Source organism: Girardinichthys multiradiatus, chromosome 6, assembly GCF_021462225.1.
Source record: "Girardinichthys multiradiatus isolate DD_20200921_A chromosome 6, DD_fGirMul_XY1, whole genome shotgun sequence".
Taxonomy (NCBI): domain Eukaryota; kingdom Metazoa; phylum Chordata; class Actinopteri; order Cyprinodontiformes; family Goodeidae; genus Girardinichthys; species Girardinichthys multiradiatus.
Window position 1 is genome coordinate 25,879,941 of NC_061799.1, and position 16,747 is coordinate 25,896,687.

A 16,747-nucleotide genomic window follows, 5' to 3' on the forward strand; every position below is an offset into this window, starting at 1 on the left:
TACCAAGGGTAGGCAAAAAAACACTAACACTGGACATTACCCAGAACACACTATCTCCACAGTGAACCGTGGTGGTAGCATCATGCTGTGTGGTTGGTTTTCTTCAGCAGGGAGAAAGAAGCTGGCCAGAGTTGATGGGAAAATTGATAAAGAAAAATACAGACTTGAGGTGGAGATTCAACTTCAATATAAACAATATATAAACAATGGAAGGGTTTATATCTGCACACTTTTTATGTGCTATAATGGCATAAAGACTTGAAAATTGAAGTCTATGCTGTTCGTCCAATATGACTGAGCCCGACCTATTTTGCGAAGAACAGGCAAAAATGTAGCTTTCAATTTAGAAAGCTGGTTGAGGCATTTACCCAAAAGACTTAAGCTGAATATGTTTAAAAGTTGTTTGTAAGTTTAAAACCTTTAGAATAATTTAAATTTTAATCTAAACTTTTCTTAGAGTTTTAGTACCACTTGTTTGAAACTATACAAATACAAACATCACAGATTTCTGACATATACAGAGTTTTCAAGATGTGTGCTTGGAAGGCCGCCACCAAAAAATTGTTACCAGAGTTTTAAAATTGCACAGCATTTGGAATAGCAAAATCTTTGGTAAATCAGTCTTAAAGTGCAATGTTAAAACTACACTACATCAAAACTTTTATTTCACTATAATTTTTATCATTTACAGAATCATAATGTTCATTATTATCACTCCCTATAAATACATTGGCTGTTTTGAATTTGGTTTAAGACACCTCTGGCATATGGTTACTTCTCCAAAACATCTTTTCAACCCAATGCAAGAATTTAACTACCAAACAAATAGATTGTTTTTCTTTTTAAATAGTCTTTTTCTTTAACAAGGTTTGCTTGTTTTTTGTTCGAAAATCAAAACTATGGCTTTATTAGAGAGCAGCCTTTTTCCCCTTGGGGTAACTTGCGGTCGGGGTTGTGCAAAAACAGATGGTGTGTTGGTGAGGCATGGCGACTCAACAGGAAGCAGGGAAAGCCTTTGCACTTAAAGAGTCTCCTACACTGTACTTTTTCATTTGCTAATCTGCTGTGTGTGAGGCATTAGAAGCTGATTCAGACTCAAGCAGGATTACCACTGTCATGTGACTGCAGCTCTGTGAGCAGTCTGGGTGGTCAAAGGCACACACACATAGAAAGAAAACCTCAGCGATGTAACCATTATTCACAGTTTCATTTGAAAAGGAAAGACTAGAAAAGAAAAACTAAATTTTTACGTTCAGAGTATTTTGTAAGCACCATCTGTTAGAAAGTGGTGGGGTTATAATAATATTCTTAAAATGCTAACTGGGAAACAATGTGGAGAAAATAAGGCATGGGGCAGTTATCAATTATTTTGACATTGGATGTCAGTGGATATCTTCTAAAGGCTGTTTCAGGCCAGCTAGTCCTTGTCTTTACTTTGTCTGCTGAAATACACTGCCTGGCCAAAAAAATGTCGCCACCTGGATTTAACTAAGCAAATGGGTACGAGCCTCTCATTGGATAATTACGGGCGATTATGTTTCAGCTGGCAACAAGTTATTTAACCCCAACTGGTGCAATGAGTTGCTTCTCATCTCTTAAATAACCATGTTGAAAGACACATCCCGTGGTCGTGGAAAAGATGTCAGTCTGTTTCAGAAGGGTCAAATCATTGGCATGCATCAAGCAGAGAAAACATCTAAGGAGAAACTAATAAAATTGGGTTAAGAACTGTCCAACGCATTATTAAAAACTGGAAGGATAGTGGGGGACCCATCGTCTTTGAGGAAGAAATGTGCCCGGAACAAAATTCTGAATGATCGTGATCAGTGATCGTTTAAACGTTTGGTGAAATCAAAGAAGAAAAACAACAGTAGAACTCCAGTAGAACTCCAGGCTCTGTTCAATAATGAAAGTACGAGCATTTCCACACGCACATCGCAAAGGGAACTCAAGGGGTTGGGACTGAACAGCTATGTAGCCTTAAGAAAACTATTAATCAGTGAGGCTAACCGGAAAAAAATGGCTTCAATTTGCCAGGGAGCATAAAGATTGGACTCTGGAGCAATGGAAGAAGGTCATATGGTCTGATGAGTCCAGATTTACCCAGAGTGATGGGCAAATCAGGGTAAGAAGAGAGGCAGATGAAGTGATGCACCCATCATGCCTAGTGCCTACTGTACAAGCCTGTGGGGGCAGTGCTATGATCTGGGGTTGCTGCAGTTGGTCAAGTCTTGGTTCAGCAACAGTATGTATTCGAAGAATGAGGTCAACTGACTACCTCAATATACTGAATGACCAGGTTATTCCATCAATGGATTTTTTTCTTCCCTGATGACATGGGCATATTCTAAGATGACCATGCAAGGATTCATCGGGCTCCAATTGTAGCAAAAGCTAAAGGTGGTCCAACGAAATATTAGAGTGTGTGAACATTTTTTTTTTTTTTGGTGGCGACTTTGTTTTTGGTCAGGCAGTGTATAAAGTTGAGCTTGAGTCATCCGTTAGATCAACTCTAACAACTTTTAATAACAACAATATATCTTTATATCTATATCTATAAAGTGTTGTCTGCTTTCTTTTTCTCTGTCTTTTCAACCTAAATGTCCTCTAAAGAAAGAGCCTAATTCATAGGTCTAAGCTAATGGAACGACACCCTTTGCTTATAGTAGGGCTGTGTATCTTATAATGAATAAATGTTTTAGAAATGAATGTACCATAACAATCAATATGTTTTATCATTTTAGCAACAACAGGACTGTTTTTTTGCCTGCTGGAGATAAAATAAATGAGGTCATGTTGAAAATATTTATTTAAATTTTTGTGTTAATACTGTGATACCATGAAACAGTGATAATATTTACTCAAGGTTATAATGCAAGGTTATGAAACCTCATACACGGCCCCTTTCTTGTGCACACATAAAACCAGCAAGGGACAAACAAGGCAAATACCAAGGCATAAATGCAGGGAGGAGGAACATTCAATAATGATAATGAAGAAAAATATGAGCCAGCTGAGGGTAGCAGTTCATTTCCTCTAAGTTCCCAAAGGGAAGAGCGGAACACACTGTGCTTTGCTTTTGATACAGCAGTAGAGATAACTGCTGTGCTGATAGTGCTGGAGATAAGGACTTCCTCTGCAGTAACTTGGAAGAAATGCCTGCTATCTGTCTGTAAATGTATGCTGTGTTTATTAACAGTAGCAGTAGCCACACACTTTACAAAAAACACACCAACCATTTTAAAATATAAGTAATTTTTTCATTTCTTACTTTTTCATGCCATTTAAGAACCTACATTTTTTATTAAACTGGTTTCTTCTTTGTTCTTTGCTTCATTTTAACATTCTTTGATAATTCAGCATTTTTTTTTCTTTTTGCAAAAATGAAAGTTGGGAATGTAGAATAGGTTTGTAAATAATAAAAAATGCATTTCTTTTAATCCTCTTTCCATCTCCAGTAAAAAAAATAAATCTCTCCAGCTATTTTATAGCAAATAAAAAATCTATCAACACTTCCTTCTCTCACTCCACTGTAGTGGGTTGGAGCGAGTGGGTGAGATATGTGAAGGAAACCTTGATATATTAACAGATATGGCAAATAACAAATGCTCAGTGTGCCAAAACTGTTTAATTTCTAAGGATGGCACTGGCTTCATGAACAGCTGATAAGAACACTGTTTTCTTGGACTGATATATAGAAAAATTGTGATATATTTTTGGGATGTTGGTAATATATTCCTAGACACTAAGATACCCTACAGTATTGTGTGAATTTGCCAATAATAATTCAATTTGGATGTAAAGGCTGTCTTGCTAAGGAGTTGGAAAGCTGTACAAAATATAAATCACGACAAAATATTGTCGTTTGCAAATCATTTAACCTATAGAAAGAGATTAAATGATGGTGAAGGTATTATTTCACAGTTTTTTTTATATATTTACAAATGCAACCAGAAATCTACATACATGATTCAAGAAGGCAGATTGTCTTTTTTCTTACTGTCTGAAATTCGATCAGACCAAATGTTTCCTGTTTCAGCTCACTGGAGATTTTCAGAACAATATCCCAAATATCAGAATGTCAGAATAACATGTAACTGTCTATAAATTCCAAGGTTTGTGTTCACTAAGATTTCTTTGCCTTTAAACAGCTTAGGAAAGCCCAGATGATGACACTGTGGACATATTTTAAGACAGCACATCAAACACATTGTTTCCATGCATGACGTCATGGGAAAATCAATACAAATCAGTATCAAGAAGAGAATTGAGGACCTCCTTAAGTCTTGTTTATCTTTGGACATAATTTTCAAAACGCCTGAACATTCATCTGATTAAAAAGTATAAAAACCACAGGAATGTTCCGCTATTATACAGTTCAAGGAAAAGACGGGTCCTGTGTCCCTAACACAAACGTGTTTTAGTGCCTAACATCCAAACAAGCTGGTATGGGAATATCATTTTGCACAGTGAAACAAGTCCTGTACCAACACAGGCTGAAGGATTACTTAGAAAGGTAATCCTAACTGGCCTAGAACAGAAAATCTTAGTTTGATCAAAACTCAAGCATTAAGAATTAAATGGTCCTTTTGTACAATGTATGTAAAATATGCCTCTTGTAACAGATTTGATGTTTAATTTAAAAAAAATCTTGACAGGTGAGTTCTTGCAACTGTGTTACATCAGTGTTTCTTCTAGCTCCTCTTCTGACAATGTTTTGTGAGCATCTGGGCTGCAGGGAAGCAATTCTTGTTTTGAAAGTGAGATGTCCTCCTTACCCTTGTTAAACATATCTCAACTATAGGTCCACCTTTGTTCTTTTATTCTTGTTTCTTTTTTAAATGATATAAACACATTATCCACCCAATCTTTTAAAGAAGACAAACCCAATTTTATATATGAAAACCCTATGAAACCTATGAATACCAGTCAACCCTGTTGTTTTTTTAAAGCTATTTTAAGTATTTTTCCTATTTTCCTCAACTGTTCTTAAACAAAGCTCATCTTAATTTCCAAGAAACATAAATAAATCTGTTTTAAGATGTTATATTTGAATAATTTTAACCAAACACATTATTTGTACATGCTTAAATATTATTATTAGTATTATATTCTTAATCATTCACTATATAGTATATAAATAAATATAGTCCTTTGTATTTGTAAGTGTTCACACCTCTCCATATTTTTGGAGGTTACAACAAAACTTAAAAAAAGGGAAAATGATACATGCTTTACAAAGAGAAGACTATAAAGTGTGGCATAAGGTTGTAATTATGGAGCCACTTGCTGTCAGAAGCCATATATTTGGTTGGGGTCCACCATTTAATCCAAGTACAAATATATGAAGACCAAGGATCAAGGAATAATATAACTTGAAAACCAGAACCAGATTGGCATCAGCAAGAGCAGGCCGGGGAGAACAGGGCACTTGACAATGGAGTAAGTGAACAAATGAGTATTTATACTGAGGAGTTTGATTACTGAATGCTATACAGGTGAGAAAATGCACAGATGAAGAAGAGACTAGGAAGCTGCGGGACTGAATGGACTATTACATGTGCACTCTACAAATCTAGCCTTTATGGAGAGTCGTAAGAAGAAAACCATGTAAATAAAAATCATAAGAAGTACAGTTTTCAGTTTGCAACAAGCCACACACACAACAAAATAACAGTTTGTGGCACAAAACAGTACGGCACATCCCCTTAAATAGTGAAATAAGGGGAGGCAGTAGTGTTCTATGGGGATGCTTTTGTTCAGCAGGCACAGGGAAGATGATCAGAATTGATGAAAAGATGGACGGAGCTTTGGTTGCAAAAATGTGTATCATTTTGCTTCCTTTTCACAAGAAAGTGCTGCTTTGTGTTGTTCCATCACATATTATCCAAGTAAAATACATAAAGCTTTGTGGTTGAAAAAATTCAAGGAGTATGAATACAGTCAACTTTGTCTTTAAACTTCACCCGAGGAAAGGTTTCTTAAACTTTATTCATGAAACTGACAACCTTTTGACAAATGGATGCTTAGATTTTATAATATGATGTTTTTCAAAGCAAACGTTTAAGCTTGGATTCCACATGTTTCACACTTTAGATGAGATTTGAGCACATACAGCTTCCTATTGTGTTGAGGAAAAGCCTTGATCAAATCTGATAAAAAATCCTGGTGCCTCAAATACTTGCCTCCATACATGCCTGCTGGAGAACATTTTGAAAACTTTCACTGATTACTTTTCAATGTTTGACAATTTGACAAATGATAACAGAGATCTTGTTGTTTTTCAACTTCACCAATGAAAAAAACAATAAGAAAAATCTCAATCTCCTTTATTTTACTGTAGTTTTGAATATGTTAGAACATTAAGGTTATTTTCAATGTGTTTTTTAAACGGTGGAAATGGTCTCCAATGAAGTTCACTCTCAGAGATGTCACATGTTTTTTTTTGTCTCTGTTAATTCATGACATAAACTCACTTTTGAAAATAACTGAATGGTAATTTACCCAAGGATGCTACAGTGGTGCGTCAGTTGCTCCAAGCTTTAATGGAAAAGCACAGCTGGTTCAGGTCATATTGGGCTAAAGGGTTAATGTGAGCTCAGATCGCCTTACGTTACAATTACTGCAACAGAAACCTTCGTCAAGGTGTGTTTTCTTAGAGGCATTTATCCTACTTACCCTGCTGTCAAGGATCCAAGCTGGCTTATTTATTTTGGGTTTTGCTTCAGTCTACAGTTTTAGGTACACAGACATCTGAGGGGAAACAGCAGGATTGGTGAATAATCTTTGCATCTGCTCATGAGACGAACCAGGACTGGATTATTTGGCTTGCGAAAAATCCCAGGTTTTGTTTTCTAGAAGGCAGCTGTCACCATGTGGACAGTGAATACTTCCTGTTCTTAAATTAAGGGTAATAAAAGTACAGTTGAAACCAGATATTTACATACGCTGCCACTAACATGAAATTTAGACTCAAACTTTCCTTTTTTAGGTTAGTTTGAAATAGCAAAATTATTTTTGCTAGTTAAATGCCAAAGTAATCAGAGAATGTTTTAGAGACTTTTTTAGTACCTTTTTCAAAGTCAGAAGTTTAATGGTAAATGGTCTGTACTTGTATGGGACTTTATCAAGTCCCCAGAGACCCCAAAGCGCTTCACACTACATTCAGTCATCCACCCATTCATACACACATTCACACACTGACAGTGGTGAGCTATAATGTAGCCACAGCTGCCCTGGGGCAGACTGACAGAAGTGACAGAAGTTTACATGCATTATGATTACTATGCCTTTAAACAAAGGAAGCATGATTTTTGGTAAATTCATGACATTTGACTTGATTGGAGTTACAGCTGTGTCAACACCTCAAATATACTGCTTCCTTGTATTACATTATGGAAAAAAATAAATCAGCTAAGATATTAGGAGATGCCTGACGGTGCCACGTTCAAACAATTATATGCAGCATGGAAACGTCCAGCCATCACACCATTCAGAAAGCAGACAGGTTCTTTTTCCCAGACAATAATGTGTTTTTTTGCAAAATGTTTGTATCAACTTCAGAACAAAAGCAAAAGGCCTTGTAAAATTTATAGCTGGAAGGATAGTGTTACTACTCCCAGTGAAATTAATCCTGTACTCACGGACTGTACTTTCGGTCAGAAGTCAAGAAGCCTTTACTCAAAAAGTAAAATAAATAAAAAAGAATCCAGTGTACAAATGCACTGAGCGACAAAGATTTAAATTATATATTTAAAATATATGACTAGGTATGACTAAATTATATACTTTAAATGCAATGCCACAAAATACTAAGGCAATATATGTAAAGTTCTGAATTCGAAAAAAGAAAAACAAATTCTCATTAACCTGGTATTAATAATTTTGGCAATCCTAACTAACCTAAAACAGGAAATATTTAGTCTGTTTTCAGGTAAAATCATGAGATTTCAACTCTGCATTTGTTACATTATCCTAGCAGACTTGTAGTCTTCATATAAAAGTTCTCACCTTTTAGTTGCTTTGGTTTAATTAATGAAAAATGATCTGGACTTCTATGATGCTTTATCAAGTCCGAGGACTCCAAAGTTAATGAAATTAATGAAATCATAACCAAAACACAATTTTTTGCCCTGATATTCTTACATCAAAAAATTCTTCCAATTTATTATATACATACATCAATGTTCTTATTAGAATAATTCTTTCCTTGACTTTTTTTCATTTTTTAAGGAAACCTTGTTTTATTTCAGATCCTTAAGAATTATCTAAGGTGCAGATACCTGTTGGAGAATATTCAGTGAGCTTTCACCATTATATATGAGGGTACTAAAACAAATCTCTCACTTGCGAAGAAAGTGAGAGACAGTAGATAAATCTATCATTGAGCCATTCTAAAAATGGAAACATGAAAAGCAAAGAGAGTGCAGAGAACCATGGGGCTTAAAAGACACAGTCGAAGGAAGTAGGCTGCTACATGTCAATCAAAAAGCTGAGAAACAAGGAGCGGAGGAGTCTGAAAGCTGTGATGCAGGGAGGTGTTGCAAGAGGAGAGAAAAGAGGGACAAGAATAAAACACTTTATGAAACTCCGCCAGGGAAACAGCAATGGTATACCATGTGCACGAACACACGAACGCTCATCTAATACAAAGCTATTAATGTTACACAGCACAATAACAACCATAAATTGATGATAATCCTCTCACAGCTTAAGTTTTGGAAACTGGACAGACTGTTGGAAACAGAACCAGTTTGAAATGTTTATAGAAGGGGGGGTGTTTAAATTACATTTATACTTTTGAAATTTTTCACATCCATTTTAATAGAAAGGAGTGGATTTCTATAAAAGTGTTCCACTGAGAAAGGTCCAAGAAAAGTAAACATTATTACTGTTTTTATGTTAATACTGCTGCAACAGATTTCCTTCTCCTGCAATGTACAGTATGTTGGAGTATCTTATACATGCTTTAAGTGAATTAAAACGTGAACAAATGTAGTTCTGTGGTGTATATGAACTGTGGTGTATATGATCTGCATCATCTGTATCCCTGATGCATCTAAATAAATCAAAATATTAATAAAAGGTCCCAGGGGATGGCCCAGGACACCCTGGAGGGACTATGTCTCTCGGCTGGCCTGGGAACGCCTTGGGCTCCCCCTGGAGGAGCTGGAGGAGGTGTCTGGGGAGAGGGACGTCTGGGCGTCTCCGCTGAGTCTGCTGCCCCGCGACCCGGTCCCGGATAAGCGGAAGACGACGAGTACGAGTACGAGTACGAGGGTTCATTTATTCATCAGTTCAATTAAAAAAGTGAAATATTTCTATAAAATTATTCCACACAGCGTGTTATAGTTCAAGTGTTTATATTCGTTGAAATTTAAAATGACTTTCACAGGAAATAAGAATATTATATAAGACCAGTTACAAAAGCATTTTTTTATAGAGAAGTGTTCGCTTACTACAAAGTATGTCCATGTACAGTAAATGCACTCAATAAATGGTTAGGACTCCTTTTGTCTTAAGTTACTGCATCAATACGGTGTGGCATGGAGGCAATCATGCTGAGATGTTGAGGAAGCCTAGGTTGCTCCTATAGAGGCATTTACCTCAGCTGCATTGTTGGGTCTGTTGTTTTTCTTCGTGTTCCTTACGACAATAGCCCAAGTCTCTTTCAATGGGATTTAGGGTAGGTGAGTCTGTTTGGCGGTAAAAGCTACCATGACCATTGAACAAGGCATTAGTACTTTTATTCATTGTGGGCAAGTGCCAGGTCCAGTTGGGAAATAAAATCATAATTTCAATAAAACATAGGGATTCATGAAAAGCTAAAAAAAAATGTGCCTTGTAGAGGGCTGCACTGACCTTGGACTTAATAAAACACAGTTAATGAAGACCAGCAGATGACATGTTCTCCTGAATTATTACTGACAATGGAAACTTCACGCTGGACCTCAAGCATTGTGGAACCTGTGACTCTCTGCTCTTACTTTTGATTCGGGGATCTCGATTTCCAGATGAAATGCAAGATTTAATTGCATGTGAAAGGAGGACTTTGTACCACAAAGTAAAAATACAGTCGTATGTTTTATGAGCCCAGGTTAGATGCTTCTGTTTTCGGTTGAGAGGTGGCTTAAATCAATGAATGTGACAGCTGCAGCCCATGTCATGCGTGTGGTGGTTCTTGAACACTCCAGCTGCACTTCACTCCTTGTTAATCTTTCCCCTTGACTTTGCTTAACAACTGTCCCAACTCTGTCCTTTCCCTCAACATTTCGTTAAATGCATGGATACAGCTTTTTGTGAGCAGCCAGTTTCTTTAACAACAACCTTTTGAGATTTATGATCCTAGAAAAACTGCTGGATTCTTTCACATGATTGTGTAGGCCACTATGTAACCTTCCTGTATTAAAAATGATTTTTACTGGTCATATTTAACATGCAATTGTTTCAAAGAAACTGCATTTTCGGTTCTCATTAGCTGTAAGCCAGAAATTTTATTTACCTGAATATGGTGTGTATATTGGGATGAACACTATACATGTTACAGTGTGTGTTTTACAATGACAGAGTAAGTTACTTATGCTAGCTAGTTTATTAGTGCTACCTGAATAGTCAAAAAATGATTAACTGAGTTAATAAAAAATAAAGCCATGCCAGCATGGCTTTATTTTGCAAGGTCAAGCATTCAGCATGAATCAGTTCTGACAGAGCAACTGCACAGCACAGTGCGAGATTAACTGACATTATAGATTTTTCAACATGTCCCAAAAATCCATTGCAGTTTTATGAGAGCACATTATGCAAATGTCATATGTTATGGTATTAGTTGTATGGAAAGGTAACTCTAGATCATTATTTACTTAAACTCGTGTATAACAGTAATTTGAATACAAGGTAGAAACGCAACAGGGGGTAAAATATTAATGCATCTGTCTAAAAAGCTAAACAAAAGAACACCTCCAGAGCAATGCAAGCATAAAATATTTTCTTGATGGAACTCCTCCTTCAATGCTATTTCCATACAGACAATGTCAAAAGTTGGTTTTGATTTTAGAGGGCAGAATACAAATAATGTCACATGTTTTGAAAAATGTTTTTATGTAAAATTCATAAATCCGTGCTACTTTATTTTAATCTATCTCATAAAAAAATCACACTGAGATACACAAAGCAAAAGGTAAACAAGTTCAGAGCATCTCTCCAATGCAGTGTAAATCTATTAATATCCACTGTGTCCAAAACCATGAAGATAACACATTCAAAATAAGATAAAACTGAATAATTAAAAAAAAAGAAAATATTTCCCAAAATGCTAGTTTTAAACTGACAAGAAAGTGGACACTGAATAGCTTTTTAAAACAAGTGAGGTGCATGGAAATGCCACACTTGGACTGAAAGGGAAATTAACACGTGGTACATTCAGTCTTAATTAGTTACGAGATGGCAGAGTCAACATCAGGGCCTGAAAAGGTGTCAATAATGAACCTGCACTCTCTGGTGCAGGAAAACAGGTCTAAATACAAGCTAATGAAACCTTGTGTGTCACTTTTCTAACATGCAAATGTGCCTTTGGAAGGAAATAGAATTATTGTTTAGAAAACAGGTTTTGTATTTTCTTCCATATGCTAGAAAGGTAAGAAGAAGGTGGATGATTTCTGTTAAGTCTTTTAAAAATCACAAAAATATTTATCAATAAATATAAAATTATATGGAGATTGTGTCAGTTTTAGAAAGTAAATAGAAATTTACTGGCCAAGGGAAGTGATGCTGCAGTTGGTCTCATGGCAAGCTTTTGGATAAACCCTAGCTTAGATTCATTCATGTAAAATAATTTAGAGAGAGTGGAGAAGAAGAGACTTGGTTTGCTACATCAACAGCACTACAGGAGGACACTGTGTTCCTGGCCCGCTTCCCATGCAGCTTGACAAGTCCAAAGAGTGGACAGGTGGTGTGGGGTTGGTGCTGGAATGGTACGATGAGATGATGCCCACTGGCCATGTGGCATCGCCCGCTCTTCGTATGGAACGAAAGGGAGCCTGCATGCCCAAAGTGACCACAGCTATGAGTCACTGGCATTGCCACTTCCTGCCAAAGTGGATAAGAGTGAGTGTGGCTTTAGGTCAGGGCACATTTAATAGCTGGGGACATGCCTTTGAGGGTACTAGGAGGCTCTCAACTAGCCGCCATGTCCAGAAAAAAAAATTCCATTCAGTTGTGGAGCTCATAGTATCAAAACAGCTTGGAAATCCCGTTCTAAAGATGCAACTGCTTATTTTGAGTTCTAAGAAAAATGTGACTTTAAAGCTAAAAACCCCAACATACAGAAACCAAAATAGAGGTAGATCAAGTTGTTTTCATGAAACCACAAGCAACAGCAAATAGCAACAATCATATAACAACTTTTACACAATTGTTAAAAAAGGCGGTGACAACCACAACTGACAACAAAACACCTGTCTTTTTTTAGCTAGTCCTAAATTTGTGGCTGTAAACAAACAAGTTAAAAATAGAAGCTCCCGACAGAGCCAAAGTCAACCCTTCTGTAAAAGCACAAAAAAAGGTTTGTTGCAATCCTGAAGATTAGTGGATTTGACTAGCCCATGGATACTGCAGGAAACATATCGATGCTGTCTCTGCCAAATCCACATCTTAAAAAATAGAGAAAAATAAAATTATGAAAATCTCTGTTCTTTTTCTGTTTAAAGTGCTACAGTGGAAAACAAATTGATAAAAGTATTACAAGTTTAAAGAAAAGGTCAAGTGAGTTCTAAACCCTGACCCATAACCCGCAGAGTAAAATATTAACAGATGGGAGACATTAAATCTTTTTCACATTCATACCAAGAGCAACTGGAGATGAATATAAATCATCTTCCCTGCAATTTCCTCCATTCAGTCCATTCACACAAGAGAGGAGGCGAGGTTTAGCTGTGGCTAAATCTGGCTGAGATTAAAGCGGTCTGTCAACTCTTTCCTGAAATGAAGCACTGGATAATCATATTAAGCATCATATGGGCTTCCAATATTCACTGTGACATCAAGCTAAGCTACAGGAGTGAGCCAATAGCCTGTGGCCAAAATGAGCTACAAGCACACCAACATACACACACTACTGTATCAGAGTTTGGGCAAGGCACTCTTTGCACAGAGTGTGTTGCTTTGAGTGCCAGCAGTGGCTATAATTGAGGAAATATGGCTTCAAGGAAAAGAGATGGACTCACCGTGGCAAGCTCATCAAACTTTCCAAACAGCTCATTTAGGAGTTTAACCAGTTCCTGGGCTGTGCACTGAGACGCGAGGCTGGTGAAACCAACTATATCTGCAAACAGGATGCTGCAACAGAAAAACAGAAGAACAAATTAAGTCCTTGCTAATTAATTATTATACCATGTTACAGTTTACTGAAGAAATCAACCTCTGTTTATTTTTTCTGAAACGTCAAAAGTTGGTGTCATTTCAAGAAAAAATTACACTCTCATCCAAATGTATACCCTTTGAAAACATGGAACATGGAACAGCAGCAGGAGCATCTCATAGGGATCTGAGACACGGCCTGTTAGGAGTTGCAGAGGAGTCATTCTAAGACATCGTGCAACAGTAAAGGGGCTGTCACTGTTTTCAAGGGAATTTTATTTTCATTGGTAGCAGGCTGCATATAGGATGAAGCTACCTCAGCAAATAGCTACATAAAAAAGAGATCGTTTTAAGGTATTTGGAATTTCATCCCAATGTCCACGATCAAAAATGCTTGTTCTATCACATTACACGAGTGAACTGATCAGTCAAGTGCCTGAGCAAAAAAAACACATTGCACTGTCAAGTGCACAGCGTCACTGCCAGGTTAGTCAGAATCCTGCAAAGACAACATGTGGCACAAAGTTAGAAGATATCTTTAGTATCCTTTGTGCCACTGAATGTTTTTGGGATCATTTTGAAATTTGTGCAAATTGAATTGAACCACTCTGCAATATGTGTTTCTTGTGCTGGCAAGCAACACATCCTTTTGGCTCATCTGCGAACACCTACTAGATATTGACAGTGCACCGACGAGAGGAGGTTAGGTGGGAAATAACAATTTCTCCATCCCATAGCTTTTGAAAATCCTGTCAATGAAAAGTCAGACAGGACAGAATCCATAAAGCGCTAGGATGTTTTAGAGATAAACGCCTGCCTTCTGCTGTTGTAAATGAAATGTGATAGTATCCTTCCAAGTCTTTTTGCATCTCACCCACAAAACAATGGTGGAAGAGCTTTGGTGACCTTCAGTTTCATGCACAATTACTTGTGCATTCACGTAACACTTAACTTGTAAATCCATTACAAGAAGGGGTAGATTTACAAAATTCACAGAATCAGCAACCAAAAAATCATTTTCTTTTCCTTCTTATAACTTCTGTCTTTTTTTTTTTCTTTAATTTCTGAAGAAAATCTCAAGACCCCACAATTTGATGAGTTGAGACCCCACTGGTGCAAGTTATTTTTTCTAGTGACACAATGAGGAATTGAAGAGTTGTCCTATTGTTTCAACACACTTTTAGTGGTCATGTACTTTAAAATATTTACTAAAAAATAGAGTACACTTTGTAAAGTTTGCTAAAATACAGTTTTGTGTTCTGAGCAAGAACTTAAGGTCAACACTTCTAAAACCTTTTGCCTGATAACTGTAAAAACATTTTGATATCAACAGTGTCTACACATTTACAAAAATCAACAACAATGACTTGTATGACTGTGCTTGCTTTAATGTTTAAATGGAAGTGTGCACAGCAGGGGAATTAAAGTGTAGGAGGAGCAGTAGAGGGGGAAGAAAACAGTCCCAGCAATGCAGGGCAAACGCTGACCTGAGACAGAGCATGGACCTGTGTGTTTTTAGCAAATCTGGACTGCATTTGATCATCTCTTCATAAAAATCCAAACTATTTAGACATAAAAAGAAAGTTTGTGATCAGTAAAGTTTGTGAGGTTTTGGCACTTTAGATTGGAACCTGCATGGGAACTGCAGTTCTTGGAGAATTACAGATAAGCATATTTAGTTATTACAAGAATTTTTTTAACTGCCAACATTCTGACTGGAAGTAATATTAAACTTGTGGAGTGGCTCAGCCAGAGTCCTGACGCGAACTGATAGAGAATCTGTTGGGGGAGCTAAAGATTAAGGTGATGGCATTGAGCCCTCCCAAAATAAAGAACTTGGAGATGATCATAAAAGATAACTGGTGAAAATAGAGGAAAAATGCAAAAAGGAGAATGGTTTGATGGCTGTAATGCCAATAAATATTGTTCTATTAATTATTGATCATCTTGTACTCGTATTCGTCGTCTTCCGCTTATCCGGGACCGGGTCGCGGGGGCAGGAAATTCAGCAGAGACACCCAAACGTCCCTCTCCTCAGACACCTCTTCCAGCTCCTCCGGGTGGAGCCCAAGGCGTTCCCAGGCCATCCGAGAGACATAGTCCCTCCAGTGTGTCTTGGGCCGTCCCCTGGGCCTCCTCCGGGTGGGACGTGCCTGGAACACCTCCCGAGGAAGACGTCCAGGAGGCATCTGGTATAGATGCCCAAGCCACCTCAACTGGCTCCTCTCAATGTGGAGGAGCAGCGGCTGTACTCTGAGCCCCTCCCGGATGGCCGAGCTCCTCACCCTATCTCTAAGGGAGTGCCCGGTCACCCTACGGAGGAAGCTCATTGCAGCCGCTTGTATCTGGGATCTCGTTCTTTCGGTCATGACCCTAAGTTCGTGGCCATAGATGAGGGTAGGAATGTAGACCGACCGGTAAATCGAGAGCTTCGCTTTTCGGCTCAGCTCTCTCTTCACCACAACAGACCAGCACAGTGCCCCCATTACTGCGGCAGCCGCACCGATCCGTCTGTCAATCTCCCGCTCCATTCTTCCTTCACTTGTGAACAAGACCCCGAGATACTTAAACTCCTCCACTTGAGGCAGGAACTCCCCTCCAACCTGAAGAGGACAAGCCACCCTTTTCCGGTCGAGTACCATGGCCTCTGACTTGGAGGAGCTGATCTTCATCCCAGTCGCTTCACACTCGGCTGCGAACCGCCACAGCGCATGCTGTAGGTCTTGGCTAGAGAGGGGCCAGCAGGACCACGTCATCTGCAAAAAAAAGAGACGAAATCCACTGGTCCCCAAATCAGACCCCCTCTGGCCCTTGGCTGCACCTAGAAATCCTGTCCATAAAAGTTATGAACAGGACCGGTGACAAAGGGCAGCCCTGCCGGAGTCCAACATGCACCGGGAACAGGTCCAACTTAGTGCCGGCAATGCGGACCAAACTCCTGCTTCGCTCATACAGGGACCGGATGGCCCCTAATAAAGGGCCCCCGATTCCATACTCCTGGAGCACCCTCCACAGGGCATCACAAGGGACACAGTCGAATGCCTTCTCCAGGTCCACAAAACACATGTGGACCGGTTGGGCAAACTCCCATGAACCCTCGAGTACCCTGTAGAGGGTATAGAGCTGGTCCAGTGTTCCACGGCCGGGACGAAAACCACGCGGCTCCTCCTGAAGCCGAAGTTCGACTATCGGCTGGACTCTCCTCTCCAATACCCTGGCATAGGCCAGGGAGGCTGAGGAGTGTGATCCCCCTGTAGTTGGAACACACCCTCCGATCCCCCTTCTTATGAAGGGGGACCACCACCCCAGTCTGCCAGTCCAGAGGCACTGTCCCCGACCACCTGTCAACCATGACAGCCCCACAACATCCAGAGATTTGAGGTACTCAGGGTGG

At 38.6% G+C, this 16,747-nt stretch overlaps 1 protein-coding gene across 3 annotated transcripts in view; it reads right to left on the reverse strand.

Moving 5' to 3' along the window:
* The window catches only part of LOC124870286 (adenylate cyclase type 1-like), a 59,714-nt gene that overhangs the window by 28,412 nt on the left and 14,555 nt on the right, over positions 1-16,747 (reverse strand). For all 3 annotated transcript variants that reach the window (XM_047368882.1, XM_047368884.1, XM_047368883.1), the window contains one exon: positions 13,221-13,332. In XM_047368882.1, coding sequence (XP_047224838.1) covers positions 13,221-13,332 — 112 coding nt within the window. The remainder of the gene's footprint in view (positions 1-13,220; positions 13,333-16,747) is intronic.